The following is a 15959-nucleotide window of genomic DNA, read 5'->3' as shown; positions in this document are numbered from 1 at the left end:
TTAATCCTGGAAATCTACTTCATATGAAAAACTGAACTTTAATCCTATAGGTCACTGGCTCAGTTTTTTCAATTCCAAACCAAACAGCTCCCTCTGCTGACAATGCAAGGTTATGTTTCTGTACCTTTTAACTAATTCAGTTGAGGGATTAATCTTAAAGGCACTATACAAACTCTGATCTGTAGAGTTTAATGTCTAAATGCTGTACTGGTCTTAGGTCATGGAAAATTTAAAACAGAGGGGTTTTATATTAAACATCAGCTCTGTGAATTCTTACAATCTGATTAGCTTTCTTCTCATATATCTTTTCCAGTAATGGAATATCTGGAAGGAAAACTCTGCATTAGGTACAGATGCAGAATTAAGAGCAGAATTTTGTGAAATGGTTGGATCATGCAAAATACTTCCTTTGACACACAGGGGGTAGTGGAACCCTGCATAACTTTCTAATGCTTGTTCTTGATTACTGTGCTGCCATGCATGAAAGAATTGGGTTTTTCTTGTCAGTGAAGTAAACAGAGTTGACTGAATATTCAGAGCAAACTGCTGGAACATTTTCATTGGTTCCTTATAGTCAAGCATCTAATGATGTTTTTGAACAGCATGGGAAAGGGAGGGAACAAAATCCAGCCTCTCATAACAAGGGGTTTCTGGTCTGAATAACACTGTTTATGGAAGTTCATTGCTTCTGTAAAATCTAAGGCAAAAAATCCCATGTACTCCCCTTAAAAGGGCTTTTCTTTCCTCTTTGGAGCGTTGACTGCACTGCCATCTGCTGACAGTGTTTTGCAGCCAGGGAGGCATAAACTAGAGAAAAAGCATGCTACCTGTTTTTTTTCATAAGTTTTATTTAATTTGATGGATTATATAAGTTTACCTTCTCAATATCATGTATTTTCTTTGAAGGATTTCTATTAAATAAAGGATACATATATATAATAAAGTATATAATGTAGTATGTAGTAGCATTCAGTAGCTTTTGAAAAACTTTTGGAAAAGCTTCATTGACTTGTAGAAAGGCAGACTCTGAATTCATCATAGCTGTTTGTAAAGTGATTTAATGTCCTGTATCTTGGAAATTTTAATCCATTGCTGATAGATGTGAAAGGTGAGGCCTCAAAAAAAAAAAAAAGGCAGAACCTAGTAAAATAAATGAAAAAAACCCCATCATACCTAGCAGTGTATGAAAGGGCCATCATGTGAGAATATGCTGACTGTAAGAGCTGTTAAAATCAGCTGTTTAAACACAGATTTGTGATTTAGGCTTCTGAAAGCATATAGAACAGGCTGATTTTCATAGTTGCTGTGTCTTGGTCTCCCATTCATCTCTGCAGCTTTGCATACCAGCAGATTTAACAGTGAGGCAAGACACTGGTCAGAAACAACATTTAAAAAGTTATCATAATGCCCATAAAATAAAATGCCACACCTCTTGCAGCGTTTGGAGCCCATCACAATGCAGTCTGTTAACAATTACATGAGATGGAAGGGCCACGTTTATCTTTTGTCCTTCCTGCCCCTGCAGCAGCAGAAGCAGCACTGCAGCCTTGTTCCCTGTGTAACACTGCTCTGCACTCTGCAGGAGCAGCACTGCAGTGGGCTGCACATGGTAGCTGTACACACACATCTCTGAAAGCACTTGTAGGTGTTTGGAGTGCCAGGTTGGTACCACATTGGTGCTGGTTCTTGCTCCACTAGTAACAAGTGTGGCCAACTCAGTGTTGATTCAAGGGGTGCATAATTATTGGCAATCAAACCCCGTGGGACTCTGGAAAGCAGCACTTGTAGAGATACAGAACCTTTACTCCTACTGGTGCAGAATGACAAAATTACCCAGTACTTTGAAAACAGCAGCTTCTTCTCTCTGTGAGTCACCCCTTCCCTCCCTGCTGTTTGCCTTCCCCCAGAGGAATGTTGCTACTGGAAGCTAAAGCTAGAGTGGCCTTGTAGCAGAGCTGGTGTGCATGAAATGAGTGACATTATTGTGCTTTTCTAAAGCATCCCATACCTGCAGGCTGCTCATACCAATGCATCTTGTTCTAGGCTCTTCAGAAGTATTTTTACCCCCTGACCCTATCTTTGGTACGGCTATGTCTGAAAATGAAAACGTTCTTTGTGCTCAGCTACAGTGTTTCTATTTCCCTACCCTTCGGCACCACGGTTTACACAGCTGGTATGCTGAGAACTGCTATGAGAAATCTTCATTCCTCTGCAAAAGGAGTAAGTTGGTTTTAGCTCTGTGTTAACACCATTGAGTTTTTAAATATGCATATAACACGGGGAAATTCTTATGTTGTCTTCTCTACCTTTTGCTGAGTGAGTTAAAAAAAGCAAAATGTAAGAAAGGCCATAGCTCTGCCAAAATGTTCACCAGAGGGTGAGGGTACCAGGTTGAGCAGGAGAATTCTGGGTCCAATTCTGAGCTTTGCAGTCCAAAGAACACGTTGACAAGACCTTTAGGTGAGTTCAGTGAGGGCCAGCAAGATGGTGAAGTGCCTGTCCTTTGTGAGGCACTGGGAATGGAGCTCCTTCAGCCTGGAGAAGGGAAGACTTCTGAGGAATCTGATAGCAGCCTGCTATCACTTACAAGGAGGTTATCAAGAAGATGGAGCCAGGTTCTTTACAGTGGTACATGGCAGGAGTCAAGGGATGTTAAATTGAAATGAGATTTGAATTGATGCTAGGAAAACTTTATTGTAAAGGTAGTCAAGAGTGGGAGGTTGTGCAGCCTCTATCCTCAGAGTTTTTTACAACCTGATTAGATAAAACCCTGAGCAACCTGTTGGGACGTCATAGCTGATCCTGCTTTGAGCAGGAGATTAATCTGGAGATCTCAGGGTCTCCACCCATGTGAACTTCCCTGTGGACCCTTCCAGCTGACTGGTAAATGGGGTGGTGGGACCAGGTCACCCTCCCTGAGCAGTTTGCTTCAGCTGGAAGGTCTCAGTGCCATCTCTTTTCCCTCTCTCTGGTTTTGGTATCTGCCTTCAAGTCAGTGGGAGGAAAGGACACTGGACAGAAGACACCTAAAATTGCTCTGCTGGGCAAGGATCAAGATGCAGCTAGAGAAATGGAAGTACAGTTACATGGCTTCCTTTTTTAGGTCTGGCCTGTTAAGTCTGTCCTTCAGGTTTGGTCCAGCTCCTAAGTACAAAGGAGAGAAGGAGGGAATTGCAGCAGGCATTGGCAGCAAAGCTTAGACTTCTCAGACCTCTTGCTTCCCAGTGTCTTGGAGAGAATGCCTGAAAATGTGTCAGTTCCATTAAATACTTAAACTCCACTTTGTCAATTTTGAGCAATAAATCATCCCTGCATGCCTCCAGACTATCCATTGCCTTCCCTGCTCCATGGAGATCCCTTTTTAAACCTTTTTAATATAAAGGCACAGGTTTTAACCAGTGGTCTGCTTATGGTTGAAAATCACTTAATGTGACCTAATAAACTGGACTCCTGGCTGGCAGGCTCCCAGACACTTGGATATTGATGTGATGTTTCTGTTCTAGGCCAGACGTGCGTTGATATCAAAGACAACATTGTTGATGAAGGCTACTATTTCACTCCAAAAGGGAATGATCCCTGCTTGAGCTGCACGTGTCACAATGGTGAACCTGAAATGTGTGTGGCTGCTTTGTGTGAGAGGCCCCAGGGCTGCCAGCAATATCGCAAGGACCCTAAGGAGTGCTGCAAATTTACGTGTTTAGACCCAGGTAAGAGTTGACTGCTACAGTTCTGTCAAGAAAAATGAGCTCACTGCTCAACTTGGTTATCTTTGAGTATAACTTTGTTTGAAATCGATGCATCCTTTCAATGCTTCCACATTGCTGGGTACAGAAGCCCTGTGGGGAGAGATCTCAAATCACAGGAAATGAAACACTTCAGACTGTGGCTAGAAATAATTAGTTATCCTTGATGCTTCATCTGTAGAGAAGCAATAGCTTCTTTTCTATATGGAGTTTGACTCTACTGTGGATTTTTAGTAGATCATCTTGCATCGTTCCTTCATCCTGTCTAGTTGTCATAAAAATAAAAGACTTTTCTCTTGAGCACTAATTAAGCATCTTTTTCTGGATGTGAGCATTTACGTGCGTGGAAGTTTGCATGCAGGGATTATGTGGGAAGCAAAGTTTATAAATTATAGAGAGTTTCAGTAATAATCAGGACACTCAACCTTGCTTACTCAATTTGGCATCTCAGTGCAGCTTCTTGTTTTGGATCAGCAGAGTCTTCAGTTGACTCTGAGTGAACTGTCAGTCACCATTTAGGGATGTATATTTTGAGGGCTTATTTTTCTGCAAGGAGACTTGTGAAAACAAATTTATCATACTTGGAATTTACTGTGAGGGTGGTCAAATACTGAAGCAGATTGCTCGTGGAGCCTCCATCTGTGAGGATATTCAGCCTGTGATTGGACTCTGTCCTCAGCAGCCTGCTCTAGCTGACACTGCCTGAGCAGGGGTTAAACAAGATAATCTCAGGCTGTCCCTTCCAGCCCCAGCTGTCTGCAGTACTGTTATTTCCTGGTATTTTGAAAGAACCTGAACTTACCTAAGTGTGAAGTTCTGTTCTGAACTCCCATGGAAAATGCAGAAGGTCAGCTAATCTCATCAGAGGCTTTTGCATCAGTCTGTTGCAAAGAATTGGTGCTTATTGGCTTCCAAATTTTTCAGGCTGTCATCTTTGTTTTAACTCCAGAAATTAATCATTGAAGGCCACGGGCTCCTCCTTGCTGTCATTCACATTTGTTCTGAGGGTTAAGCACAACATGGTCACAGCTGGTGGTGCAGGTTGGTTGGTGAAAGTGTGGGGAAGAAACAGGACTCTTCCTCCCACTCTTATCAGCAGAGTGAAGACTTTGTCTTCCCTTTTTTTATCTTCAGAAACAGTGTCAGTAAAGCATCATCCAGCAGACAGGATAAGATGACCTGGGCTAACCTCATGCTGTGTTCTTTAATCCTTGCTTATTGGTTTGGGTCTTGACTATTTCATGAATACTGATTTGAAGAGTGTATTTTACCACATCCTTTCTGATCCTTAAGCCCTTTCTGTGCTGATGCTAAATAAGACTCTTTCATTATATTCTTGCCTGAAGTGTTCTGTTTTTTTTTAGTAACTTAGCTTTTGGGAGACAAATCATCAAGCAGTTATCAAACCTTTGTAACGAACTGACTTCAGCTAGTGGTAAACACTGAAATTTTAAAATTAAGCATTTCAGTTTTCCTTCTGTGTGTTTATCAAAGACTATTCCAGATAGCAAAATTAATGAATTACTTTTTTTAACCAGCATGTGTTTATCTTCGTTCAGTTCTTTCATGTAACTTTCCTAAGGTCTGTTGCAAAGGAAAGAAAACAGTTTACTAGTCAACAGTAAGTAAATTAACCACCCAAGGAGAGACTGGGGGGAAATAAATCCTGCTGTTGGGTTGGCAGGTAATCAGCTCTCACAGTGTGAGTGGGTGAGCAGTGATCACAAGTGGGTAACGAATATTACTCAAGGACTTGGTAGTAGGGAATTTGTCAGTGGTAGGAGTAAGCTGAGCAATCACAGCTTGAAAGATGCTTTCCCTCATTAGCTGTAGATAAATAGCAGAGGAAAATCTTTCATCTTTCTAGTGCTGAAACTGAGGCAGTCTGTCTATTGCTGCTCCATGGATGTGATAGATAACAATTTTTCTGTGTGGCTCTGGTTAAGCAGACACGAAACTCCTATTTGCAAAAAGATAATAGGAGGTACTTGAAACAGCTGATAGTGCAGAAGCTTTTCTAGTGATCAAACTGGTGCAGTTACAGGGTTTTACTAAGGTATTGTGTGTGAAACAGCCTTCTGAAATAATCAAGTTGTATTTATGTGGGCACAAAATTTCTGTGATGACTTATCTTGTTCTGTACAAGGTCAGTCTTTGTCTTTTTGTTTATCTAGGACTTTGCTTGACAATAATTTATCCAGCCAAACAGGTTGAACATTAGGAGCTCTCACAGGATGGGAACAGTGTGATTAGAGGCCCCAGATGCCCCAGAAAGTCCTAGAATTGCAAGTAGCTGGCTTAAAAATAATATGTGGGAGTCAGGCTTACTGCCTACAAGATTGCCTCGTGCTTGCCTGCCTGTGTATTTTACTTAAGTCACTTTTGTAAAGGCAGTTATTAGCACTAATTTGTGATGTTCATGAAGTCAGCTTTACCATTAAATGGAGGAGGAACAGCAGCAGGTCTGTGGTGTTCAGGAGAGTCTTGGTTGGTAGGTGTGTGACTGCATGGGTTTAAGCTCTGACAGTAAAAGCTGCTAAAAGGTTTGACAGCACAGAGGCTTTTGTGCTGCACAGCCAGATTTGAGAGGGTGTAATGTTGAAGCTCAATGTATAGTGCACTATTAAATGAATTTCTGGTTGCCAAGAATGTGTTAGGTGATAAATACCAGCCTGCTAGCCGTGTCCTTTAACAGTGTAAAAATTAAGTGGATTTTTCTGCTACTAGCATTTGTAGCAAGTACCACTACTTTTTGTGACTTTTAGCTTTCTTTTGTAAGGAATCTTTGATACAGCTTTAGCTACTCTTAGTGAAGGGGAAAGTATTGAGTGTGCTCTTGCAGCTGTGGTGGGTGTGGGAAGGCAGAGGTGGGCAGGATCTGGCTGGTGACTCTAGAAGTGGCACTGCTGTGGGTGAGGAGGGAGGTTCCTACCTGGCAGTACTTGTGTCCTGTAGGTGACCAGGCTGTGCAGCCACTTCATCTGTTTCTTACCTACACCTAAGTGGGATGTGTTTCTCATTCAAAGCTCTCTAACAGGAAATTGATCCAAATAACACAGCAAAGTAATTTTAGTGATTTTTCTTTGTGTGGAGTATCTATAAGGGCATGTGCTGCTTAGGTATAACCATCTGTGATTAGCTTATTTGTGAAAAATTAATACCTCTCATGTCTGACACTGGTAGAACAGTGATAATTTGCTCACAACAGCCTTTCAAGTGAGGATCTGGGTAGCAGTGATATAGAGCTCTCCAAGTCCTAAGCTCCTGAGTCTGTTTCATGTTCTGCCACTTGATTCTGTGTGGTTCTGTGAAAAGGTTTAATTTCTGTGTAGTGTAATCTCTTCAGTTCCTGAAAGATGATTACCATGTTGATCCACCTTTCAAAAGTATTTTTAGTTCCTATCACTTGATGGTGTTAACTGGTGTCCCAATGACATATGAAATTTAGATTATCTCATCTTAGTGATAATGACAATGTTTAGAGATTTTGTTGTTGTAAATGTAAAAGTAAAGATGTCCAGAAGTGGAAATAGTGTGGAAGTGTGATGCTTCCCAGACCTCTTATAGCTTCCAGGCCTGCTGTCCTCTCTAGTGTAACATCATCAGCTATGTCAGATAGGCATGGGGATGTGCCAGATTCCTGTTAACCTTTTCATCTTCCCTTGTTTAGAAGTCTTTAAATTTTTGCCTCTTTTGCTGATTAAGATAGGTTTAGATCTTCATGCAATAAATAGATAAATCACCTGATAATCCATAATTTTCTTACGTTTTTGAAATATGGAGAAATGTTACACCAGGCTAATCCATCTCCACTCCGCACTTACCTCTCTGTTATTGACAGAAGAACATGAAGAAAAATGAGTCTTGGACAAAAAAGGTAACAGGCTTCTTTTCTGTATTCCCTGTAACAGATGGCAACAGTTTGTTTGACTCCATGGCCGGTGGGATGCGTCTGATCGTCAGCTGCATCTCCTCCTTCCTCATCCTCTCCCTCCTGCTCTTCATGGTCCATCGGCTGCGCCAGAGGCGGAGAGAGCGCATCGAGTCCTTGATAGGGGCAAACTGTAAGTGGCCATGATCTGAGCAGTGTGTGTGCTTCAGGAGAAAGGAATCTGTGGAAAACATCCGTGGAAGTCTGGTTGGATTCTGTTCAGTACTGCAGCACCATGTAGCTTTGCACTGACTGCTTGAGCTGGTTGTGATTTGTATAAGTTTTAGTTCTCTGAACCACTTCACATTCAGAGAAAAACACTTTATCTATACTTACCGTGTGCCTCGTGGTTATTATTGACAGATGGATGTAGGTAAAGGTGAAAAATGTCATGGTCTTGCTTGACTGTGCCTCTGTGGGTGTCTCAGTGAGTTCTTCAGACTTGAACTGTTTTAGCCAGTAACATAAAAATAATTTCTTTTGGTCCAAATCTGAAATATCTTCTTTGTGTGAATGATCTTAGTTTGAAGAGGTTAGATTCAGATTTAGATGTGATGCAGGCTGGGAGCAGGTGGGCCTGGGTATTGTTGTGTAACTGCACTGTGTTGACCTGTATAGGTTATGCAGACTTTTTTAGGTCTCCAGGAGACATGAGTTCCTTGGGTGTGAAAAGTGGAAAAAGGTGTTGAGATCTGCCTTAAATTGAGGAAGAAAGCATGGGATAAATTCATTTACTACTTTTTTTCTTCTCTTGCAATAGTGCACCACTTTAACTTGGGCCGTAGGATGCCTGGTTTTGATTATGGTCCTGATGGGTTTGGAACTGGCCTTACTCCACTGCATCTCTCAGATGATGGGGAAGGTGGAGCATTTCATTTCCATGATCCACCTCCACCCTATACTGCTTACAAGTATCCAGATATTCAACACCCAGATGACCCACCTCCTCCTTATGAGGCTTCTGTCAATCCAGACAGCATCCTTTGTTCCACTCCAGGTATGCAGGCAATAATTTCTTTAATCTTCCTCTTTTCATTTTAGCTAGAGGTTAAAGCTTAGGCATTTTTTAAACTATAATCATATCTTTTAGTGACTGTGATGGGAAAATACATTTCATGGTATAATAATCTATTTCTGCAATGGGAAAGCATGCTTATTTCTTAAGCATGTTTTTGTCTCAAGGGTTCTTTGAATCCCTGTGCTGCAAACAGTTTAATTCTTAGGCCTCATCTATTTTCAAGCCTTACCTTGGATGGGTTACCTGGTTTCCACTATGCTGGTACCTTTTCTAGTCTTTCAGAGAGAGTTCTGTAGAGATTGGTATTTAAGTAAGACAAATGTCGAGTATAAGATGTTTTGAATAAAATATATCAAGCATCTTCTCTCACTTTTCCCACCCACACCCCCCAAAAATTGACCAAAAATACCACTTTCTAATGATTCACCCAGTGCTCTTCAGTTTTGCAGCTGTGATATTCATATACTGTAGAAGCCATTCCAATTTGAGAGTTTGTAGCAGCCTATCTCACAAGATAAGAGAGCCTGATTAGTGCAGCTACCTTATTTATATATTGAAGTTTTATTTTTGCTACACGATTTTCCTCTTTTGCAGTGTTTTCTCTTTGGGCATTAATGCAAACCCAGGAAAAACTCCAGAGCTTCCAGAAATACAGAGAGTGAATCTATTTGGGAGTGTGAAACGATACACTTCACGTTCTGATTCTGCTTGTTCTCTGTCCTTTGCAGGTGGAGTTCTTTCTCAGACTGTGCAAAGCAGTCCTCCATCACTAGGAAACTGTGATGTATCCCCACATCTTACAGAGGGATCGCTTCCTCCCTCAGTTGCTCCTTCTCCAGTGGAGCTGGAAGACTCTGCTGACAGCAGCACCTTTCTTGTCCCTCCTGACACAGGGCTGAATGAGAACACCCCGGCAGAAACTCTGACAGGCACCCGTCACAGCCACTGTTCCCTCAATACCATTGTATAAAGGAGTCAAAAAACAACTGCCGGTCAGAAATAGTTTTAGCAACTGTTTGCACAGACAAACACTAAAATCCGTGGTTTGAACTTCAGAAGGAATCTCTCCACTTTGGTTTTTGAACACTGCTTTTATGTTCTAGGTTAGGATTGTGCCTCTCGTTTTTTTGGCTGTCATTACTCATTCACTAATCGGTTTGTCCTGTAAATATGGATTGTATAACTGCTTTTTTTTTTTTTTTTTTTTTCCATTGGCTATGGAAAAGATTGCAGAGAATTCCTTTGACTTCTAAGGAGGTGAAAAGTATGAATAGTTTGTTTTGGGTTTTTTTGTTTGGTTGTTTGTTTTGGTTTTTTTGTCTTAACCTGAGAGGAAACAAAATCTACATCAGAAAAAAGCTGCTTGGATTTGACTGGATACCATTGGACCCAGGGAAGAGGTGATGGCAAAGGAGGGTGTGAGCAGTCACCATTCAACCAATTGCTTTCTCTCTTGCTTCAGTGCTGTGCTTGGAAAAGGCAGAGAAGATGGAACTGAAGGGAAAGGGGCTGGGGCCTGTTCTACAGAGCAGGAACACTGGGGAGTTAAAACACATGCCACCAAGTAAGAGTTAACACTGTATAAAACATTTGCCTGTTTTGATCTGCCTTGCTGTTTCAGAGCACCGTAGGGACTGGAGGAGGAATCATCTACACAATTTGTGGCAAGTGGGCACTAAGAAAATGAGAATTTGCAATTACAATTATTTGTTGTTGGTAGCTGCAAAATTTTGTATTGTCAGGTAAACTTCTGACCCATTAAGAAAACTGGGTCTGCAAAATACTCATGTCCCTTTGGTAGAATCTTCACACGTGTTGGGTAGCTATAACCCCATAAGGAAGACTGAGGTGGGTTTTGTTTTGTTTTTTTTTTTTTGGGAGGGGAGTCTAACTCCTTTACAATGAACAGTTGCACAAGACTGGCCTGGATAAAAGACCATTATTTCTGCTTTTCTTATCCTATGCTATATTTAGTGATTATGCTCCCTCCCCTCCATTTTCCTTCTTTACAGTCTTACAAAAACATTTTAAAGCAGTGATTGACATGCACTATATATGGTGTTTCATTCTAATTGGACACTTGTTTCTTATCTGAGTCCCATAAATTGCCAACCCAATTCTAGGGATTTCTCCTGTGCCCTCCAAACCATTTATCCAGGTCCAGTGAGGGGTTATAACAAGGTTAGTGTGCTTCAATCAATAAAAATGCAGTTTGCTTCAGTCTGATATGTCATCCTAAATTTCCCCCTCAGACTGAACTCTTTAAAATAAGTTAATTTACAGATGGCAAAACAATTAATTCAGTCCCTCACTAAACCCAAAGTCAAGCACTGTTGGTTTTGATAATGAGTGCAAAATAATCTTTGCAGGTGATTTTGAATTTAAGTTGGGGTTTCGGTGTATAAATAATTTACTTTTTCCCCCCACCCTCTTCTCCTTGACTTATGGTAGCAGTTGGCAGATGAGCAAAATTACAAGGAATTTGTATAGTGCCTCTTATGAGTGTTTTCCTGTTACCTTATGAAGGGCACAAGCCTAGAGGGACAGGAAGAAAATACTGCATGGGGGTGTGTACATGATTTATTTTTCTAGTAACGATGAGAAATCATGCTGTATGACAAATCCTGACCCACTGTTGTGGTTTCCCAGTGCAGCTGACTCTTTCCCCATTTAATGCTGCTACATTCTATTCTGTGTTCTGCCTGTAGGCTTATACTGTACTTGGGGATTGGTCTTGACAATTCAACTCCTTTTGCACAGAAAAGTGTGAGTTTTGTTATTGTGCTCATGTCTGGTGTCTTGACATTCAGACACCTGCTAGCAGTCTTCAATCCATGGGAGAGCATGAATCACAGTCCTGGGCTGTGCTGCTGGCACAGGGGTGGGAGGCAGCACTGTTGGGAAGCCTCTGCCTGGAGCTGTGCCCCCCCCCTCCTGTGTCCTGCTCTCTGCTTTGTCTGCCTCTACCAGCAGTGGTGTGAAGAGAGAGGAGCAGTTCTCCACCCTGTGGGATCTCTTTTTGTCTCCTCTTGAGTTCAAGTCCTGGTAATGAAGTAGATGGGTAGCAGTAGTCAGAACCATGCATACAAATCACTGAGCATTTCTGAAGTATGAAAATAAAGCGGGTTTTGTGCATTTTTGTGCACATCCATACGTTTTATACATTGTATGTACTGATTTTTCTTTAGTTTTATAGGTATGAATGCGTGTGTGTGGGCGGGTGTGTTTCTGGGTGGTGAGAGTATATCTATATCTATACATACATACTGTAGGTGGTAACCTTTGTGCTGAGTCCAGCTAGGTGAAGCTAAGCACTGGGATATAAACTAGGCTCTTAGGGTTAATACTTCTCTCAAGCTGGCTACACTCTGTTGTAGGACAGACTGTGATAGTGTACACTTAAGTAGGATGCAGAGTCTATGCTACTACAATCTGTTCCTGAAAAATATTTTGTTAGCAGTGCAAAATAGAAAACTTCCAATTTCTTTTGAAGCCAGATGGAATATTTGTTCCTTGTAGTATCTTAGCGCAATAAGAAAAAGCCACTTGGCTTGGTTTAGTCTCTGAAGCTGTGTTTGTGGCTGAGGTGAACAGATACCTTACCTCACTCTTGTAATGTTGTGGGAATCTGTTCGGTGTTCTTTTGTTTGGTTTTGGTTTTCTTTGTTTTTGTTTTTTTTTTTTTTTTAATTTTACTTTTGAATTAAAAAATAAGCTCTGTTACAACTGGCAACTTTATGATGGCTCCAGGTTGTAGCTATTCCAAATGGAGGCTTCTTTTGTAGAAGCTTCACTGTGATATTTTCCCCATTGCTTCTGAGCCTTTCCCACTTCTGTATTGGCACAGAGAGTGCTATTTTCTCTCTTTCTTGCTATCCTTCTTCGTCTTAACTGTAAACAAGGGAAATTTTGCCTTGAACAGAGCAGCTCACTAAGTATAGTTCATTTACCTCTCAGTGAGCTTCTAATTTGGCAATAAATTTGTCATTTTTTTCCCTTTTTAATGTAGCTTTTACATTGAATGCTTTCTCTTGAAGTAAGAGCCTTGGTAGCAGAAAACATCACAACTACTCTGACTTCTGGACCAACTGGGGAAGAGTTTTCTTGACAACAGTTGACTCCTCAGCAAACCTTCCTTGCCCTTGGCAAGGTGACTGGTAAGCAGTTTGTCCTGAGCAGCAATTACAGAGGGATGATGCTTCCCTGAGGAAGACCTTTCTGGTTTGATTGCCATTAGGTTGATGAGATCTTCAGAGTTGTTTTGTGCATTGATTTTTTTTGTTGCTGATTTGGGGTTTTTTTCTTTTTCTTCCCCCACCGTCATTCACTTCTCTGGATGTTTTTCTTAACTCTACTGATGCATCCCAAATGTCCTTCCAGACCCAGCAGAGGAGGTGGAGTTACCACATAATTCCCAGCAGCACACGTGAGCTCTTGGGATGTTGTTGCCCACAGTAGTTGTAAAGTAACATCACTCAGTTCTGTGCAGGGCTTGCACCTCCTCCTCTTGTGGCCTGGGAAAAAAACTGCTCCCCAGATCCCCCATCCTTATGAAGTGTTGTGGTGCCATATTTAGGTCTTTGCTGTTCCTACAAGAACAGCCCTAGATGATCACTTCTGTTGGTGTTACCAGTGATACCTGTACACAGCCTCACAGAGCCTCTTGATATTTTACTGGGTGAGTTGTAGGGTGTTGTGATGTCAGAAGGACAGTGGGTTTCAGTCTGTGCTAGAAGATCAGAACTGTCATTCAGATGGACAAAGAGCTTGTCTGCATAATGTTCAGTCTTGTCTAGTTTTGAGCCTCAGACTATTCTTTTACCCATTCATGGCAGGACAGTGATTTAGAAGAAGAATGAAGTAGGTGAAAAATTGTTTCTGAAAGGTTAGTCTGACAGTCAGCCTCCACAGATGTCACAGGGTGATAGCTGCCTGTTCAAATGTCTCTTGAGTTTCACTTGGGAAGACAATATTTTTGTCACCAGTAATTACTGTTCTTTTCCCATCTATTGTTCAATGAATTTGAAACTGGTTTTAAAGATGTTTTTATCTTTCAGATAATGGATTTTCAGTGGCAAAGCACTGGAGTTTTAATGCTGCCTCACAATTCATAACGCATGTTTCCCTTCAGTTGCTGAAATGTCTTTTTTCCTCCCTATCTAAGGAGCACACAACATACAGAAATGTCTTAAGTTTCCCTCGAAAGCTGGGAGCTGGACCTTAAAACTAGAGCAGGTTAGTGTAGAGGAGGCAGATCAAAATTCATACCTTTTGCTACTGACGTTCCCCATTTCCAAATGAAATACAGGTTTCTTTGGAAATAGAGGCTTTCAGCAGTCAAGATCTGCTTCCCCCAACACGAGCCTGCATTACCTGCCTGCTACGGTACGACATAGCTTTAATTTTCCAGTATTGTGCACCTTGAATGTTGAGTGGGCTGGAGCTGATGCCAGTGGAGATGCTGCGTGCGTGGCTGTGCTGCGCCCTGCCCTGAGCTTTGGGCTGGCCTGGGAGGCTGTGAGAGAGAATGAGACACTGCTTTTTACCTTCTCTTGGAAAATAATTTAGCCAAGGCTGCATCTGCAGGCTTCTCCTGTGTAGTTGGTTTGTGACTGGACTTAACTGTGGCATTGTATAAAAGATTTTGATATTCTGTGAAATACCATGTAGAATTTAAATTTGATACTATAATAATTCAGTCCCTGTGACACTGTTTCTTTGTTTTAACTTCTTCCTTTGGGGTTGGCACTAATCTTTTTTTTTTTTTTTCTTTTCTTTTTTTTTTTTTTTTCTCAAGATGCTGTGAGAAACATTTCATCCAAATGCCAAATAAATTGTGTTCTGTAAGAGATATGGCCTCTTCCAGAGTCTCCTGATTTCTGCATCAAAGTGGTTCCTTGGCGTTGCAAAGGAAGGTCTTGTTAAATCACTCTTCTGAGCTGTGATCTTGCAAAAAGATCAATAGACACATTTAACTTCAAGCAGGGAGGCTGCCAAAGTCCCTTGGTGTGCAAAGTCCAGTGGAATTTACCTATATTAGTGTAATTTTAAGAAAGCCTTGGGTATACACTCAAGAAGGTGAAGTGCAGCCTGCTCCTGCTGCCCTCTCCAGACCTGTGGGGAAGATGCCAAGCCTCAGAGCTGGAGGTGCAGGGGGCTGTGTTGGATAGGAGGGGGATGTTCTCAACCCCCAACTCCTGGCCTAGGGTGTCAGGGCTCTGAGGAACCAGCTGGGCTGCTCTGAGTGGTGCTGTGGAGTCAAAGGAGGAGGATGTTTGCATGATGTGCTGCCTCCACATACCCTGCAGGCAGTGAGGAACTTGCTGGAAAAGCCTGAGGAGAGGTTCAGCTGTCCTGGCCTCTTAGGATATTGCAAATTTCAAGCTCTAAACTTTTCATCAAATTGCTAAAGGAAGGTTTTGGGTACAACCCTTCCCTCCTTTGTGTTTTATACCCTATGTGTGCTACAGGGGCAGGGAGGGGAGGGCCCTGGGGTGGACTGGCAGGAGAAGCCTTGGTTGAGAGCTGTGTTTTGAGACAATTGCCTTGCAGGGAGATGTGCAGCAAATGGTATTTCTGCTCAAACCAGCCCCTGCTGTTCATGTTGCTGGAGACTGCAATGCCCCTTGGAGCTGTGGGGACACCAGCTGAGCTGGGGTGTGCAGTGGGAGTGGTAGTTCTGCTGCCCTGTCCCTTTTGCCTGCAGTGAGCATGGTGGTGATGCTGCCTCTCTTGAGGGAACATGTAGCTCTAAATTATTTAACAAAACTGGCTGACAGGGAATATTCCCCTAGAAGAACTTGCTGTATAAATGAGTCTCTTCAAGCAGTTGTGCTGGTTTAGCAGGGCAGGCTTGCAGCTGGAGCTGGTGGGAGATGGGATGGAGCAGCACCAACTGCTACCCCTGCCCCTTCCAGAGCAGTTTGGGCAGCAAGCGTGGGAGCTGCTAAGCCCTTGTGTCCTTGTCACTGTTCTGGTGACAGCTCCGTAGGTGGCCTGTGGTACAGGTGCTGGAATCGGATTTTCCAGAGGCATGCAGAGTCAAATCTGCTTTACCTGGGGGGAGGAAGTAGTTCAGGAATTAAGAATTGTTCTGATGCCAGCCTGCCAAGAGAGGGGCTTGGTTTGGGTGCAAGTGAAGAGTTTTTGCTCCTTTTTGCAGAGTCTGGACCTGGCCCCGGTGATTCCTGCCCAAGCTCTGGGCTTGGGAGCTCAGGTCCTGGAAACATTCACTGTTTCTTTATGAGCTGCTGGGCTTGCAGTGCTT

General features: G+C 42.2%; 1 protein-coding gene across 7 annotated transcripts in view; it reads left to right on the top strand.

Moving 5' to 3' along the window:
• DGCR2 (DiGeorge syndrome critical region gene 2) overlaps nt 1-14543 on the top strand; it is a 46957-nt gene extending 32414 nt beyond the window's left edge. For 4 of the 7 annotated variants that reach the window (XM_071763340.1, XM_071763339.1, XM_071763337.1 and 1 more), the window contains exons 6-10: nt 2044-2220; nt 3504-3707; nt 7655-7807; nt 8435-8671; nt 9421-14543. In XM_071763340.1, the coding sequence (XP_071619441.1) occupies nt 2044-2220; nt 3504-3707; nt 7655-7807; nt 8435-8671; nt 9421-9662 (1013 nt within the window). In that variant the 3' untranslated portion in view covers nt 9663-14543. The remainder of the gene's footprint in view (nt 1-2043; nt 2221-3503; nt 3708-7654; nt 7808-8434; nt 8672-9420) is intronic. The other 3 variants (XR_011729732.1, XR_011729734.1, XR_011729733.1) reach the window with 3 other exon arrangements.
• Nucleotides 14544-15959: the final 1416 nt, after the last annotated feature.

The sequence above is a fragment of the Heliangelus exortis genome, chromosome 19, assembly GCF_036169615.1.
Source record: "Heliangelus exortis chromosome 19, bHelExo1.hap1, whole genome shotgun sequence".
Lineage (NCBI taxonomy): Eukaryota > Metazoa > Chordata > Aves > Apodiformes > Trochilidae > Heliangelus > Heliangelus exortis.
This window is presented reverse-complemented; position numbering and strand designations above follow the sequence as displayed.